This window comes from Triplophysa rosa, linkage group LG17 (assembly GCF_024868665.1).
Source record: "Triplophysa rosa linkage group LG17, Trosa_1v2, whole genome shotgun sequence".
Classification (NCBI taxonomy): Eukaryota; Metazoa; Chordata; class Actinopteri; order Cypriniformes; family Nemacheilidae; genus Triplophysa; species Triplophysa rosa.
In genome coordinates this window covers 22,853,251-22,871,583 of record NC_079906.1, presented here as the reverse complement: position 1 = coordinate 22,871,583, position 18,333 = coordinate 22,853,251, and the positions used below count along the sequence as shown (strand labels likewise).

Genomic DNA, 18,333 nt, shown 5'->3' with positions numbered 1-18,333 from the left:
TGTTATAGAACAACTGCGTACAATTTCTTTTTTGTTGTTTCTATAAGAGAGCCAAAAACAAGTTAGAACATACAGTATATTCGTGTTAATGCTAAATAATTGTAAAATTCATCAGATCTGTAGCAAAAGACATTCATTTTAGTCAATTCTAAAGTCAGAGGATTTACTATTCTCCACATATAACATACTGACACCATCCTCTAGGCTTAACTGAGATTAAAAATCAACCTAACGTAACTTCATGATACAGCTCATTTTGTTAAAGTCCCAGTGAAATTAAAAATGAAATATTGCAGCGTAAAAAGTCATTTCCTTTTTAAAACTCATGTACCCTCATAATCTTCAGTAAAAATCTGAAAATGCACTTCCGCCCTGAAATGTCTATCCATCTCTAATGACGTAAATTACACGGCTTGGCCGGAGCATCCGTTAACTCCTCCTCTTCAACGGTCAGTCTGCTGCCAGCTTCATTTCAAAATCAATGAGGTGTTTTTACACATCCAATCAATTCGCAGTGAAAAACGCAAGCCACGCCCACTAATTTTATCCTTTGAAATTCCCTTTCAAGCGGAAATGTGTCAGAATACGGAAGTAAAAACGATCGCAACTTTCGGTTCACGGGGACTTTAAGAAAAACGAATGTCCACAAATAAGGAAAAATATATTTTAATTATTTTTAAAAATAATACAGAATTTAACCAAACATGAGTATCCATAAGCTACATATCTGAAGACAATCACAACAGTGAACTAAACATTTACAGTTCAAGCTGTTGTACAAACAAATAAACAAAACAATATTTATCATCAAAATAAAGGTTGTGCATGATCATTTCATTTGCCTACCATTAACTTAATGTCCACAGGTGTATTGGTTCAAAATAAAAGTCCACCGCAAAAACATTCAGAAGATACCAACATCTTGCTAAACAACCAGTGAGAATCCAGTGTGAATCTCTGCATAAATCATTTTTTAGATCGAAAGCTTGATGTGTGTATGTCTATGAACACCATGATGCACTTCAGCTGTTCTCAGGGCAGTGTTCCTGAAACCATCTCTTTCTGCTGCAGCTTCAGAATCAGCTCCAGCAGATTCATCTGCATCATCAGCTCCTGTAAGATCGACAAGACGATATACAAACTGAATCTGCACTCACACACACACACACTTCTAGATCTGCTGTCGTACATATTCAATGACTACAAGTGTCTATATGATTTGTCTATTTCTATGTTTACATGATTGTGTGTGAGACAGTCTCCTACATGACATGATGCATTAAAGCACGTGATGCTGTAATTAAACGATCGCTCACACCTGCAGAATATTCATTTTTAACATCAAGAAAATAAAATCCAGCAGTTCAACTCAACAGTTTAAGAGAGATAAAGAGAAAATGAGTATAACCTGTGGGTTAGTGGTGATGTAGAATCCAGAAACACCTGCTTTCTCCAGCGTGTTCTGCTGGTCCAGAACCTTCTGATCCATTTCAGCAACAATCTTCTCATCCATCATCCTCTGCTCTTCTCTCACACGCTGCTCCAGAGCCTGAAACACATAAGAGTGAGACAGTGTTTGATGTGTGACTATATAAAACACACACACAGATGATCTGTTTTACCTCGGTTTCAGTTCGCTGGTTACTTTTCAGAACAGCCACATTATGAGACTTGCACGTCTGCAGAGCTTGTCTGTGTTTTCCAAGCAAATCCTGCTTGAGCGCTGAGACAGACAGACAATAATAGCTCTTTATTTCCAGCATCTCATAGCCACAAATACAAAACTACCTATCACAGATGCAATAGTATATAGTATACAGTATATGAAGAGGTTCCAAAATGAGATAACTCAGTTTTTAACAATTTTCTAAAATCATGTTTTTATTGTATTTGTTAGCTGTATTTAGCTATTATGGCTTAAATCAAAACAAACCAACTGCAGTTTGATTGATATTGATTGGAATGCACAATAAAAAAAAATTGGAAATTAAACAGAGTTTTGGAACCAAACTCTTCATATATAGTATATAATATTTGTAATAAAAACTACAGCCCTCAAAAGAAGTCAGCAAACACACCTCTGTGTTCACTGTGTAGTTTTTGTCTCTGGTTGTAGAGGTTTTTCTCTGTCAGGTGTTGAATATCCAACAGTCCTTGAACTATTTCATACACCGTCCCGTCGATGAGAGCCTGAGCAAGATCGCTGAGCGTCGTATACGACAGGCGCTGCTGAAATGAGCTGAAGCAAACAAACACATAATCCTCATAAATCTATTTTTAGATCCACGTTTACAAAAGCCTATTGACATCAAAGAAAAACATTACACAACTAAAGATGTGACGTGTTGTGCTGGAGTGATGTGACGTATGTACCTGGAAAGGTCCTTCACCAGTGTCTGAAGTTCTGACAGCAGGTAATAATGTCTCTCCTGTTGTCTAGCGGCATCAGACTGATCATCACTCAAACTGTATGTGTCCATCCCCCATTCAGAATCTATTATCTGAGAAACAAATCAAGAGTTTATTTCCTAAAAGAGATTTACATTTGTTTTCCAAAATCATGTTTTTTTATTATGTAATCATGTTTATATTGTGTTCAATTGTGTTAGTTAGCTGTATTTGTTCAGTTATTATGGCTTAAATCAAAACAAAACAAAATTCCCAGCAAACACAGAACGTTCCCCTAACGTTAATTTTTGGTTCCCTTTTGGTTATCTTTTGGGAACCCAAATTTTTTTTTAAAAAGTTTAGAAAGTTTAAAAAAAACATGTCATTTTAGGAAGAGCATTACTGGAAACAGTGAATCTCTGGCTACTGTCTGAGTCACAAATCTTATTTATACAAAACCAGATATCTGTTTATTTTTTTAGGTTCCCCAAATTTTTTTTTTAAAGTTTTTAGGTTTTATTTTTGCAACCAGAAAATAACGTTCCCAGAATGTTGCAGGCTGTTTTTTTTAAATAACCAGAAAATAACCAGAAAATAACATTCTCTGATGGTTATTGTCTGGTTATTTTTTTGCAACCAGAAAATAACCAGAAAGTAACGTTCCCTGATGGTTATTGTCTGGTTATTTTTTATGGTAAAAATAGTCAAAACTGGTAAACGTCAGTGACATGTGCAATACATAAATTATAAGATCACATTGAAAACCAAATGAAATTAATAAATGTGCCCTTTTAATGGCTGAAAATAATAAACTAGTTAAGCTAAATGAAAATACAATCATCTATATCCATGTGTATTTCTTTAGTGTGGTTGTCTGTTACTGTATGTGTGTGCGCTCGAGCACGTGCATTCTCCGCTCTGCCGCGCACTCCCATCATTTAAAAATTAACGGTCATTACCTCACCGACTAACACATTAGTTTAGCGGTTTATTTGTTTTATTTTTTATTTAAAACCGTACAGATTTGAGAGTAGACTTATATTTTCGTGTTTTTCGATTGATTTGACACATCTAAATCAACAGACCATGATGTAAGGACTGAAACTCAGGGCTTTTGATTGTTATATCTAAAGACGGAGCCGCGCTATACTTCTGTGGTGAGACAAGAATATTGTTAGCCTGAAGATAATTAAATGTCTATTCTTTTGTCAATAAAAATCTGCTTTAAATATTGTGTTGATGTCATTGGTTATTTTATTTCAATATATATAATGGCTGATGTTGAAGTAGGCCTACACACAGTGTGGTTTTATTAGAAATGATATGTGCTGTTTAAATCGAAAATTAGGCTACTTCAGTGATGAAAAAGGAATTATTAGGCTAAAAGAATAATCTAATGCATTGATTTCATCCTCCATATTGTGTGGGATGATGTATTTTACTTATTTTAATTAGATTAACGTTAGACAAGCGATGGATAAAAACACAGCATGGATGTATTCATTACTGATGTGTAAACGGACCGAGAAAAATATTTTAGGCTAACGTTCTGGGAACGTTCCCCTAACGTTAGTTTCTGGTTCCCAGAAAGTTTTTTAAGGTTTGTTTTTGGTTATCTTTACGGAAATAAACGTTAGTTTCATGGTTTCTATAAAGTTAGGGTAACGTTCCCCTAACGTTAGTTTTTGGTTCCCAGAACGTTATGGGAACCGGAAACTAACGTTCTATTAACGTAAAGAAAACTTTCCTGGAGAACCAAAAACAAACCTTAGAAAATAACGTTCTGGGAACCGAAAACTAACGTTAGGGGAACGTTCTGGGAACCAAAAACTGACGTTAGGGGAACGTTCTGGGAACCAAAAATTGTTAGCTGGGATTGCAGTTTGATTGACATTAATTGGAATGCACAATAAAAAAAACATGATTTTAACAAATTAAATCCCAATCTCTTTTTGGAAATAAACTCTATTCAATATAAACCACACTTTGCCAACTCTAAATGATGACTAGATACGCCATGCTCATACATGAACACGTCAATTAAAGTAAAAAATACGTTTAACATTTCATACATACGTAATAACAGAGGATTGCAATGACGTGTGCAAAGAGAGATAAATAGATTTCAATTACATATTTTTTCTAAGTGTGTAAATGAACGTTTTATTTATGCACCATTGGTGTCTTAAAACATGACTGCTAACTACTTTTTCAAGGTAAAATCGCTGTAAATCATCACTTTAAAAACCGCAAAAACATCTTAATACGTTTAAACATGATTAAGTTGAAAGTGATCTCACCTTTCTAACGTTTGAAAGAGAATGTATGTGGTGTGTCAAGTTTAAATATGAACACACATGTAGTGCGATTGTTTTCAAACACGAGCAGGTTCTGCGCATGCGTCTGGGGTCCTCCAGCACACAGGATTGCCCCTTCGTGTGCCTGAGAGTATTCTTGCTGTGTTTTCTCGTTTGTTAACTCTCAGATCTCATGATATAACTCTCAAATGTTTTTAGATTCCAGTATTAATATTGCCCTTCTCTACAATTATAAACGACTATTTTAATAGAATAAAATCCTTTAAATAATTTCTTCTAATTACATATCTAGTTTATATTTCTCTGAAAACCATAGATAGATATGGTTAAAACTTTGTATTTTTGCACTTTAATGCCTACTTGAATCGCTTCGTTATTTTATTTTATGTCAGTCATTTTGGGTAAAAGCGTCTGCTGTTAACTATTAATGTTAACACGCTAGAAAATAATTTATAGCGTTTTTACCCAAGTTATTTAGAGTTTCTATATATTTTATATGTACGAGTATTTATTAATTCGAAAACTAGAGTTTCTTTTTTCATACATTTCAAGTGTCCGATCGATAAAACCTGTCTGATGATTCTGACCTCTCTGCACTGCGCGGCGCACACCAGCAGATGTCGCTGTTTACACAGTTTCTTACTATCATCTCATTAATTCTCTTCATGATCTGAGAGCACGCTGGAGGGATCACGACTCACTGTGTTACATTGTCTTCTGTCATCTGAGATACCGATGACTACAGAAAACACACAGATAGCTTATTCATAACCGGTGATGGACTGGGACACGGGATCAAATATACGGAATAGCACGTGAATTCCTGCGTGGATTTGCACAAATGAAGCCTGCGTGAAGAGTGTGGATCTTACCACAGCATCTCTGGATTTTATTCTGCAGTTTATTCGGAGGATAGTCCTCTTAAACGGATTTCTTAATTTTATTGTAATTTTTTTATTTCATTATTTTGGAGACGTTGCAATCATTTGGTAATGAATGAGGATGATGTAGGACAAGTGTTTTACAGTAAACTCAATACAGGTCTTCCAGCACTGTCCTGAGATGTTTGTCGTGTTTTGGTCAGATGTGATAGTCCAGCTCTTGTAAGGTTTGAACAGCTCGAGCTCGAACCCACTGCGTCGCTCATGTGGGGGTTTGACGCGCAGCGCGCAACAGGAGCGTCAGTGGGAGACGCGTCGCTATTATCAGTGTCATGATATCGATCATTGATCATGGCCAGAAACAGCTCTCTGTACTTTCGCATCGTGGAAGGAAGAAATCTGCCCGCTAAAGATGTGTAAGTCTATTGTCTGTTCAGTCTTAATGTGTTTGTGTGCGTCTGGGGTGATGCTCTTGACATGTTCGTGTTGTTTTTTGACAGTTCTGGGACCAGTGATCCGTACTGTCTCATCAAAGTTGACAATGAAGTTATGGCCAGGTAAGTCTTCATTTCTTACCTGAGATGGTAAGATGTCTCTAAATAGAAAAATTAATAGGCTACGAAAAAATATTTGTACTTATTCCGTTAAATCTACATACTGTATGCAAAACGGGTTATATGTAAGATTTGGTTTAGTTTATTATTGTATATTAGAAAGCGTTTGTGGTATTTATACGTTTTCTTATTTAATAGATATGTTATGTCCTTATTTAGATCAAATGAAGGTAAACATGCGTTTTGTTTGTAAACAGCATTTGTAAACAACAATGCCTGAAACATTTTGTAATCATTTAACATGATCAATATAATTGAGATGAATGTTGAGTTCTGCTAGTTTGGTAATAGACATAATGATGCATTCTTTACTATTTCACACTGATAGTGTTAATGGGGGATTGTCGTGTGCTGTGATTTTTGTTATGACCCCCCCACACACACACAAACATATTTCTTCTGTATCACAATCAAGCATCAGCTCTTTACAGCATCATCCCGTTACCATGGAGATCAACTAAATAATTGGAAGACCCCCTCCAACGACACAAAATGATTTGTGTGTTCAGTAAATGTGTGTGTGTTCGTCTTTTAGATGCCGTATATTTGATTCTGCACACCTGGTGTGGTGCATATTTAAAACGCTTTGTGTCTTTTGAAATGGAAATGATCGAGCGTCCCTTTGAGAAATGGGGTGAACCGATTGATTGTTTTCCATCATCGTCACTTATGGTCATTTAAATGGTTTCTGTATCCAGGCAAATTCACGAACGCAGCCTGAAATGCACGTGTAAACTGCATAAATCTTTAATACTGAGTGATGGTTGAACCTTGGCAACAGTGTTTTTTAAGAAATGAAATGATTTTTCTGCTGTGCTCCATCCAGGACAGCGACCATCTGGAAGAACCTGAATCCGTTCTGGGGGGAAGAATATTCCTTTCATCTGCCCTCCGGCTTCCACTCGCTCACCTTCTATGTGATGGACGAGGACACCATTGGGTAATAAAATGTGCTTTAAGATCGAAAGCACAAGTTTTTTGAGCGATCACCCAGAACTGTGGCGGCTCGCCGGTCATTTGTCGTCGTGTTAGTGCAAAGCTTGTTTTCAATAAGACAGCAGGAGGAGTTCAAAGCCCAACCTGATGATGTCATTTAGTCAAAAATCATCATGCATTTCATCTTATGAAATCTGGAAAAAGTCACAGAAGTTTGAAGTGATATGAGGGTGGGAGGATTCTGACAGAGATGTCAGTTTAAAGGGTGCTTCTGAAACCTTCTTACAGAAGGGCCGAGTGTACAAGTGTGACATCGGATGACTAAACCAACAGCTGACAGCAGGCGGGACACTCTTTTCTCTTCACGATGACATGTGAACCATCAAGTCTCAGAGTGTTTCGGTGTTAATGCAGATCTCTGATGTAGACGCACACGAGCACACAGACGTGTCACACGGACAGCTTAATGCAGATTCTTTCTTTAATGTTCATGTGATTTGTCTCGTTAAATTATAGTCATGTGTCTACATTCTGTTGGATCATGAAAAACTGTATTTGTCATAGAACGTCTTAGGATGACAGTAATGTTTTTTTTTATGTCACAGTCATGATGATGTGATCGGGAAAATCTCTCTGAGTAAAGAAGTGATCGCCGCTCAAGCTAAAGGTAAAGTCAGATGTTGTTCTTCTGTGATGTGGTGAAGATGAATGATCTGATTTCACATCTTAACGTTGTCTTGCTGCTGACCAACTTCTTATTATAATGCCATTTATGGAAAATTGTATTTATTCATACATTTATTATTTTCCATTTTATTATGTTGTTCATTCTTAGAATATAAGAAAACAATTTGTAGTGTAAAGTCACATGCTGTATTGAAACGAGCGTGTTTGTGTTTAAGTCAGGAGAGAGAGGTCTGTTCATCTGATACGGAGGAGTTTCTCGTTCTTATGAGAAAAACATGTGATGTACAGTTTTAGTGACCACGCCACCCCACAGAGGCTTTCACATCTTTACCCAGCATGCACTTGCCCTGCATGAATCACCTCCGCCCGTCACGACTGACTCACCCACAGGATCATGGGAAGAGTTTTCAAATCTCAGACTTCTGATTTATCGCCACTGTAAACCCAAGTCAACACACTGCACATCATTCAAACGCGGAAGAAATGTTATTGCTTCAATGTTGCTCTTTCATAGCTCAAGAGATCCGACGGAGTTCTCCGTTTCTCAACGTAGTCTCAGATGTTTCTCCTGAAAGATATATAAAAAGAGAATCAAATGAGAGTGTAATGAAGAGTGTGGAGGTGTAAATGAACGTAGATTGTCGAGGTGAAATCATCTGGATCTTTGAGTTCATATCGAGATCGTTTTTGACTTTTAATTGCAGACGAGACGAATCTGAGCTCAATGTTGAGATTATTCAACACAGAATGTCATGTGTGAAGGTGTTTTTTCACTCCTGTAGGTTTAGATAACTGGTTGAATCTGACTCGTGTTGATCCGGATGAAGAGATCCAGGGCGAGATTCATCTGTCTCTGGAGCTGCACAGACATGTTGACAGAACCCGTGTGAAGTGTCACGTCATCGAGGCTCGGTGAGACAGAGAGATCTCTCTTCTTCATCTCTCATCATCTTTATCTTCTTTCTGAAGACTGATGGAGCCCGATGGTTCCTCAGTTCTTCCTCCTGACATCATCAGCATCACTCCAGCTCAATGTGAAGGACAGAGAACGGAAGGAACCAATCAGCTGCGCCGTGTAGTAAAGTTATTATGTCGGATTGGTTTAGACTTTAGGACTGCGCCACCTAGAGTTTCATGCCAGAACTTTCTCTGTCATATTCCAACTGGGTCCTGCAGAAAGATTTGAGATTTTAAACAGAGATTTCATCTGTGATGATGTGTTATATTTTTAGTGAAGGAGTGTTTAAGTTGCTTCGTTGGGTTTGAAGAGAGAAAGCCGTGATGAGCCGTGATGTCACAACCATCGCATCACAATCACAGTGCCGCTTAAATTGTGCGTATGTTTTATTTCTCACAGAGATTTGGCTCCACGTGATATTTCCGGGACATCTGATCCATTCACAAGAATCATCTACAGCAATCTCAGCGTTGAGACATCGGTGAGATCATGACGCTCGATCCGGTGCTTAATCGTTCAATACAGCTGATGGATCGGGAGGTTTATTCTGTGGAAAAACAAAATAAATGCAAATTAATAATAAGTATTTGAGAATTCATGGATTTAAGAGTTTACATGTTAATATAAACCTTGAAAAAAGTGAAAAAGACCACAGTATGCATTTGGTTGGGAATCGCTGCTGGAATGACATCAAGCTATCACAGACAGATATCAACTGAAATAACTCATAACAGCTTCTTCATTGTGTGTGTGTGCGTGCGTGCGTGCGTGCGTGCGTGTGTCAGATCATCAAGAAAACACGCTTCCCGCACTGGGATGAACATCTGGAGTTGTGTTTGAATGAAGGTGGAGATGATGCCGATGGAAACATCACGGTGGAGGTCTGGGACTGGGATATGGTGGGCAAGAATGATTTCCTGGGGAAGGTGAGAACACACTTTAAATAATTCACATGAGTAAAATATCAGTGTCACCTCAGCGCTCATCATGTCTCCTCATGAACTCAAATCATGCTCACGGCTCATGACTCCATACACAAAATGAAATGGGTGAAATACTTATAAAAGATAGATAGATAGATAGATAGATAGATAGATAGATAGATAGATAGATAGATAGATAGATAGATAGATAGATAGATAGATAGATAGATAGATAGATAGATAGATAGATAGATAGATAGATAGATAGATAGATAGATAGATAGATAGATAGATAGATATTATTAAGATAATAATGTTTTCCAGTGTAGGATAATGACAGCTTGAAAGGTTTTAAAACCCATTGACTGTTTCCTGACTGGCAGAAATTCTCTTGACATCCATGCAGATCACAGTGTAGAATAATAAACCTCGAGTTCATTCAGAAGACAGAGGTTATTTTCAGAAGCCATCATTTGCTGTGTGATGTCATGGCTTTAGTGAGAGTTGAGTTTTACCCGCTGCTGAGAGAGAGAGATGTTCGTGTAGACGTCCCACTGTTCTAAAACACTTTTACGCCATTAAAGAATCACAGAATCAATGGAGTTAATGCATCACCCACAGAAACACACAGAGACTCACTTTACACACTGATGTCATTGTGTTTCTTACACAAGGACTCAACAACACGTCAGAACGTGTGTGTGTGTGTTTAGGTGGAGATTCCTCTCTCGTGTTTGTCCAGAAGTCCTGTACTGAAGCGATGGTTTCGCCTGCAGCCGCTGGGAAACACGGAGGATGACGCTGGGTAAACACGCGCGTGTGTGTGTGTGTGTGTGTGTGTGTGTGTGTGTGTGTGTGTGTGTGTGTGTGGTTAAGAACAATCCCAAAGACTTACATTACAAGAGGAAGCCCAGTCATATGTACAGACCTAGCACTTTAGATTTAAACACCACAAGCTTCTTTATGTGCGCATTTATGTCACAATCTCTAGTGTTAGTGTCACAACTGAAAATATTGTGTTGTGTTTTCAGTTGATTTATGTATGCAAAATGTTATACGTGTAGCAAATATAAACACGTGAACATCATGTCACTGCATTTCTCAGGGCTTGTGTTGAGAATAAATAATAAATGAAAGTTTATGTAGTGTGAGAACACCTGCACGATGAGCATCACCTGTCTGTCTGTCTCTGTGTGTGTGTGTGTGTGTGCGCGTGTGTGTGTGTGTGTCAGGGGGAAGCTGGGTGCGTTACGTCTGAAGGTGCGTTTGGTGGAGGAGAGAATTCTTCCCTCGGTGTATTATCAGACTCTGATGCATCTGCTGGTGGAGACCGTCATTTCTCCAGCTGAGGTACATCACACACACACCTGCTGTTAGCAAGAACATTTACACACAAAAACTTAAATTAAGTTGTTAAGACAGTGGAGAAATAATTGCAAAAAAATGTCATTATTAATTATTCATTTCCTTTTTCAGTATGAACACAAACACACAACAAATCATCAGAAACATTGAATTACACTGATGAAATGTACATTTACTTATATAATATACTGTTTACAAAGGTCTGTTTGAATACTGGATTCTGATTGGCTGGAAGGTGTGCATTAAAACCGGTCAGTTTGATCAACGTTTGAAATCAACTGAGGAAAATAACCTTCATTTGCACCTGTCTGATCAAAAAGGACACTGTTTACATCGATAACAGCTTTAACAGGTGGTTTGGGCGCCACGTCGTGCATTAAAACCCTTTATTACACGGCTCATTTGAACGCTTGATTCTGATTGGCCAGTCGCGACATTCCAAGGGGTGTTATTTTCAGATAACAACCGCAAAAACCTTATAACACCCTGTAACCCGGATGCTGCAAATCATATTGAGAGGGGCAGTTTAATATGACACAAAAATGAATTATAAATATGTCTTTTAATAACATGACATTATATTTACTAATGATTCAACCAATTTGCCTGTTCGTGACGTTTGAACGTCGTTTCTTACTTTAAAACCGAAACTAAACGTCTTTTCCTCGCAGAAGGTCTGCGTTCAGTAAAAATGAGCTAATCAGATATTTCAAATTCACATTTTATGTCCAGTTTTTGTCTCATGTGGCAAGTAGCCGTAAGCGAGATAATGTACGAGCAGCCGCTGTTATCGCCAAATAAGCTGATTGCTTACTTAATGCACAGCTAGCCGTGGTTTATCCCTTACGTGTATTTCATATATAGTTTTNGTAAACAGTTGGGAAACAAGAACGAGAGAATGAGATGGGTTGGAAGGGGTGACAACATTGCAAATGCATCCAGTTTGTTGTACGTTATTTGTATATTAAAACCAATGCATAATTCATTATTTATTATTAAGAACAGCAACTGATTATTATTAACAGTTTCAATAAATTTCATGAGACTAACTGAATGAAACTTAATGAATGAAATTAATTCAGTTTCTGGCACTGGCAAGGGTGGCACTCAAGGTAATGTTCATGGCTTCTTCCTATAGAAATTAGTGTCAAATTCCCAATAGCACCACCTGCTGTTTTGTAAGAGGAAGTTGCACATGCACTTGTGAGAAAATCTGCACGGTCACATTTGAGAAAATCAAGCTGAGAGAATCTCATAAAAAGGTGAGACTTAAACACAGTACATTTATATGGTACACCTTTGCATTTTCTCTCGAATTGCATTACGTATTTGTAAAACGCTTTCTGTTTGTTTCAGAGTTTATTTCTTTTGCATAAAAGGTTGCGTTTGTTTGCAAAACGCTGGATTTGTTTGTTAAGTTTAGAAACAATTTTCGCTCCATAACACGCACTCACACAACAGTCTTGTACCTGATTTCAAGAGGGTTTGATTTCGATGTACTTTTTTGTTAAGATCCAGAGGTTCTTATGTATCTTTTCTGATATCCATCACTGTTTACGTTCACATCTCCGCGCAGGTGATTTCTGCCAATCATCTGCTTGACTCCACCCCTCTGTTTCCGTCAAACATTTAACGTTTAAATTTAAAAAAGCTTTCAAGAAAGCGACTGTGTATTAAATCGCATCATATAGCTTAAATCGTAAATTATTAATGATATCAGTAAATATTTAGTACATTTGCCCGAAACCATGAAGCGTGGCTACTCCACTTTGAATGAAATCCCGCGTCTCGACACAAGATGGCGCCCGCAACACGCCAGTAAGAGCATGCTGCTACGCCAACGTCATGGGTTGGATCCCATGGATTGCACATACTCAGATACAAATGTATAGAATAATGCAATGTAAGTCGCTTTGGATAATGCATGAATGTAAAGACTCTGTCAGTGAACACCAGAGAGAAAAGATTTTAAAAGCATTTTAGGAGACTATACCAACCAATAAAACCCACCGGAGGAAACACCAACACATAAAACTAATGTTTCAACACAGAGCATCCGAGGGGTTCATTAAACTGCTTAAGAAAATATATGCTGTCACTTTAATACTGAGAAAATGAAAAACAGCAGAGGTTCACTTAAATATATTTTGTTAACCGTCAGTGTGTCAACATACAAAGCGAACAACTAATCACACAATAAATGACACTATATCATTACATTATGTCTTTAACTATATTGAAGAAATAAGTAAATTAGTTTTGTTATAGAACAACTGCGTACAATTTCTTTTTTGTTGTTTCTATAAGAGAGCCAAAAACAAGTTAGAACATACAGTATATTCGTGTTAATGCTAAATAATTGTAAAATTCATCAGATCTGTAGCAAAAGACATTCATTTTAGTCAATTCTAAAGTCAGAGGATTTACTATTCTCCACATATAACATACTGACACCATCCTCTAGGCTTAACTGAGATTAAAAATCAACCTAACGTAACTTCATGATACAGCTCATTTTGTTAAAGTCCCAGTGAAATTAAAAATGAAATATTGCAGCGTAAAAAGTCATTTCCTTTTTAAAACTCATGTACCCTCATAATCTTCAGTAAAAATCTGAAAATGCACTTCCGCCCTGAAATGTCTATCCATCTCTAATGACGTAAATTACACGGCTTGGCCGGAGCATCCGTTAACTCCTCCTCTTCAACGGTCAGTCTGCTGCCAGCTTCATTTCAAAATCAATGAGGTGTTTTTACACATCCAATCAATTCGCAGTGAAAAACGCAAGCCACGCCCACTAATTTTATCCTTTGAAATTCCCTTTCAAGCGGAAATGTGTCAGAATACGGAAGTAAAAACGATCGCAACTTTCGGTTCACGGGGACTTTAAGAAAAACGAATGTCCACAAATAAGGAAAAATATATTTTAATTATTTTTAAAAATAATACAGAATTTAACCAAACATGAGTATCCATAAGCTACATATCTGAAGACAATCACAACAGTGAACTAAACATTTACAGTTCAAGCTGTTGTACAAACAAATAAACAAAACAATATTTATCATCAAAATAAAGGTTGTGCATGATCATTTCATTTGCCTACCATTAACTTAATGTCCACAGGTGTATTGGTTCAAAATAAAAGTCCACCGCAAAAACATTCAGAAGATACCAACATCTTGCTAAACAACCAGTGAGAATCCAGTGTGAATCTCTGCATAAATCATTTTTTAGATCGAAAGCTTGATGTGTGTATGTCTATGAACACCATGATGCACTTCAGCTGTTCTCAGGGCAGTGTTCCTGAAACCATCTCTTTCTGCTGCAGCTTCAGAATCAGCTCCAGCAGATTCATCTGCATCATCAGCTCCTGTAAGATCGACAAGACGATATACAAACTGAATCTGCACTCACACACACACACACTTCTAGATCTGCTGTCGTACATATTCAATGACTACAAGTGTCTATATGATTTGTCTATTTCTATGTTTACATGATTGTGTGTGAGACAGTCTCCTACATGACATGATGCATTAAAGCACGTGATGCTGTAATTAAACGATCGCTCACACCTGCAGAATATTCATTTTTAACATCAAGAAAATAAAATCCAGCAGTTCAACTCAACAGTTTAAGAGAGATAAAGAGAAAATGAGTATAACCTGTGGGTTAGTGGTGATGTAGAATCCAGAAACACCTGCTTTCTCCAGCGTGTTCTGCTGGTCCAGAACCTTCTGATCCATTTCAGCAACAATCTTCTCATCCATCATCCTCTGCTCTTCTCTCACACGCTGCTCCAGAGCCTGAAACACATAAGAGTGAGACAGTGTTTGATGTGTGACTATATAAAACACACACACAGATGATCTGTTTTACCTCGGTTTCAGTTCGCTGGTTACTTTTCAGAACAGCCACATTATGAGACTTGCACGTCTGCAGAGCTTGTCTGTGTTTTCCAAGCAAATCCTGCTTGAGCGCTGAGACAGACAGACAATAATAGCTCTTTATTTCCAGCATCTCATAGCCACAAATACAAAACTACCTATCACAGATGCAATAGTATATAGTATACAGTATATGAAGAGGTTCCAAAATGAGATAACTCAGTTTTTAACAATTTTCTAAAATCATGTTTTTATTGTATTTGTTAGCTGTATTTAGCTATTATGGCTTAAATCAAAACAAACCAACTGCAGTTTGATTGATATTGATTGGAATGCACAATAAAAAAAAATTGGAAATTAAACAGAGTTTTGGAACCAAACTCTTCATATATAGTATATAATATTTGTAATAAAAACTACAGCCCTCAAAAGAAGTCAGCAAACACACCTCTGTGTTCACTGTGTAGTTTTTGTCTCTGGTTGTAGAGGTTTTTCTCTGTCAGGTGTTGAATATCCAACAGTCCTTGAACTATTTCATACACCGTCCCGTCGATGAGAGCCTGAGCAAGATCGCTGAGCGTCGTATACGACAGGCGCTGCTGAAATGAGCTGAAGCAAACAAACACATAATCCTCATAAATCTATTTTTAGATCCACGTTTACAAAAGCCTATTGACATCAAAGAAAAACATTACACAACTAAAGATGTGACGTGTTGTGCTGGAGTGATGTGACGTATGTACCTGGAAAGGTCCTTCACCAGTGTCTGAAGTTCTGACAGCAGGTAATAATGTCTCTCCTGTTGTCTAGCGGCATCAGACTGATCATCACTCAAACTGTATGTGTCCATCCCCCATTCAGAATCTATTATCTGAGAAACAAATCAAGAGTTTATTTCCTAAAAGAGATTTACATTTGTTTTCCAAAATCATGTTTTTTTATTATGTAATCATGTTTATATTGTGTTCAATTGTGTTAGTTAGCTGTATTTGTTCAGTTATTATGGCTTAAATCAAAACAAAACAAAATTCCCAGCAAACACAGAACGTTCCCCTAACGTTAATTTTTGGTTCCCTTTTGGTTATCTTTTGGGAACCCAAATTTTTTTTTAAAAAGTTTAGAAAGTTTAAAAAAAACATGTCATTTTAGGAAGAGCATTACTGGAAACAGTGAATCTCTGGCTACTGTCTGAGTCACAAATCTTATTTATACAAAACCAGATATCTGTTTATTTTTTTAGGTTCCCCAAATTTTTTTTTTAAAGTTTTTAGGTTTTATTTTTGCAACCAGAAAATAACGTTCCCAGAATGTTGCAGGCTGTTTTTTTTAAATAACCAGAAAATAACCAGAAAATAACATTCTCTGATGGTTATTGTCTGGTTATTTTTTTGCAACCAGAAAATAACCAGAAAGTAACGTTCCCTGATGGTTATTGTCTGGTTATTTTTTATGGTAAAAATAGTCAAAACTGGTAAACGTCAGTGACATGTGCAATACATAAATTATAAGATCACATTGAAAACCAAATGAAATTAATAAATGTGCCCTTTTAATGGCTGAAAATAATAAACTAGTTAAGCTAAATGAAAATACAATCATCTATATCCATGTGTATTTCTTTAGTGTGGTTGTCTGTTACTGTATGTGTGTGCGCTCGAGCACGTGCATTCTCCGCTCTGCCGCGCACTCCCATCATTTAAAAATTAACGGTCATTACCTCACCGACTAACACATTAGTTTAGCGGTTTATTTGTTTTATTTTTTATTTAAAACCGTACAGATTTGAGAGTAGACTTATATTTTCGTGTTTTTCGATTGATTTGACACATCTAAATCAACAGACCATGATGTAAGGACTGAAACTCAGGGCTTTTGATTGTTATATCTAAAGACGGAGCCGCGCTATACTTCTGTGGTGAGACAAGAATATTGTTAGCCTGAAGATAATTAAATGTCTATTCTTTTGTCAATAAAAATCTGCTTTAAATATTGTGTTGATGTCATTGGTTATTTTATTTCAATATATATAATGGCTGATGTTGAAGTAGGCCTACACACAGTGTGGTTTTATTAGAAATGATATGTGCTGTTTAAATCGAAAATTAGGCTACTTCAGTGATGAAAAAGGAATTATTAGGCTAAAAGAATAATCTAATGCATTGATTTCATCCTCCATATTGTGTGGGATGGTGTATTTTACTTATTTTAATTAGATTAACGTTAGACAAGCGATGGATAAAAACACAGCATGGATGTATTCATTACTGATGTGTAAACGGACCGAGAAAAATATTTTAGGCTAACGTTCTGGGAACGTTCCCCTAACGTTAGTTTCTGGTTCCCAGAAAGTTTTTTAAGGTTTGTTTTTGGTTATCTTTACGGAAATAAACGTTAGTTTCATGGTTTCTATAAAGTTAGGGTAACGTTCCCCTAACGTTAGTTTTTGGTTCCCAGAACGTTATGGGAACCGGAAACTAACGTTCTATTAACGTAAAGAAAACTTTCCTGGAGAACCAAAAACAAACCTTAGAAAATAACGTTCTGGGAACCGAAAACTAACGTTAGGGGAACGTTCTGGGAACCAAAAACTGACGTTAGGGGAACGTTCTGGGAACCAAAAATTGTTAGCTGGGATTGCAGTTTGATTGACATTAATTGGAATGCACAATAAAAAAAACATGATTTTAACAAATTAAATCCCAATCTCTTTTTGGAAATAAACTCTATTCAATATAAACCACACTTTGCCAACTCTAAATGATGACTAGATACGCCATGCTCATACATGAACACGTCAATTAAAGTAAAAAATACGTTTAACATTTCATACATACGTAATAACAGAGGATTGCAATGACGTGTGCAAAGAGAGATAAATAGATTTCAATTACATATTTTTTCTAAGTGTGTAAATGAACGTTTTATTTATGCACCATTGGTGTCTTAAAACATGACTGCTAACTACTTTTTCAAGGTAAAATCGCTGTAAATCATCACTTTAAAAACCGCAAAAACATCTTAATACGTTTAAACATGATTAAGTTGAAAGTGATCTCACCTTTCTAACGTTTGAAAGAGAATGTATGTGGTGTGTCAAGTTTAAATATGAACACACATGTAGTGCGATTGTTTTCAAACACGAGCAGGTTCTGCGCATGCGTCTGGGGTCCTCCAGCACACAGGATTGCCCCTTCGTGTGCCTGAGAGTATTCTTGCTGTGTTTTCTCGTTTGTTAACTCTCAGATCTCATGATATAACTCTCAAATGTTTTTAGATTCCAGTATTAATATTGCCCTTCTCTACAATTATAAACGACTATTTTAATAGAATAAAATCCTTTAAATAATTTCTTCTAATTACATATCTAGTTTAT

The 18,333-nt window shown here is 36.8% G+C and overlaps 3 protein-coding genes across 3 annotated transcripts; 1 reads left to right on the top strand and 2 right to left on the bottom strand.

Moving 5' to 3' along the window:
* Positions 1 to 650: 650 nt before the first annotated feature.
* Positions 651 to 4,797, bottom strand: LOC130568223 (protein DGCR6-like). Its single transcript, XM_057356944.1, has 6 exons — positions 4,689 to 4,797; positions 2,374 to 2,501; positions 2,079 to 2,239; positions 1,623 to 1,723; positions 1,409 to 1,549; positions 651 to 1,113 (listed from the first exon to the last, which is right to left on the bottom strand). The coding sequence occupies exons 1-6, from the start codon at positions 4,785 to 4,787 to the stop codon at positions 1,033 to 1,035; spliced, it is 711 nt and encodes a 236-aa protein (XP_057212927.1). The 5' UTR covers positions 4,788 to 4,797; the 3' UTR covers positions 651 to 1,032.
* A 569-nt stretch (positions 4,798 to 5,366) lies between these two features.
* LOC130568281 (rasGAP-activating-like protein 1) lies at positions 5,367 to 11,825 on the top strand. Its single transcript, XM_057357032.1, has 9 exons — positions 5,367 to 6,003; positions 6,088 to 6,144; positions 7,028 to 7,141; positions 7,743 to 7,804; positions 8,607 to 8,736; positions 9,182 to 9,263; positions 9,568 to 9,708; positions 10,419 to 10,510; positions 10,938 to 11,825. The coding sequence occupies exons 1-9, from the start codon at positions 5,939 to 5,941 to the stop codon at positions 11,080 to 11,082; spliced, it is 888 nt and encodes a 295-aa protein (XP_057213015.1). The 5' UTR covers positions 5,367 to 5,938; the 3' UTR covers positions 11,083 to 11,825.
* A 2,155-nt stretch (positions 11,826 to 13,980) lies between these two features.
* Positions 13,981 to 18,127, bottom strand: LOC130568229 (protein DGCR6-like). The gene is made up of 6 exons (XM_057356961.1): positions 18,019 to 18,127; positions 15,704 to 15,831; positions 15,409 to 15,569; positions 14,953 to 15,053; positions 14,739 to 14,879; positions 13,981 to 14,443 (listed from the first exon to the last, which is right to left on the bottom strand). Exons 1-6 carry the CDS (start codon positions 18,115 to 18,117, stop codon positions 14,363 to 14,365), a joined length of 711 nt encoding a protein of 236 aa, XP_057212944.1. The 5' UTR covers positions 18,118 to 18,127; the 3' UTR covers positions 13,981 to 14,362.
* Between the last annotated feature and the right edge of the window lie 206 nt (positions 18,128 to 18,333).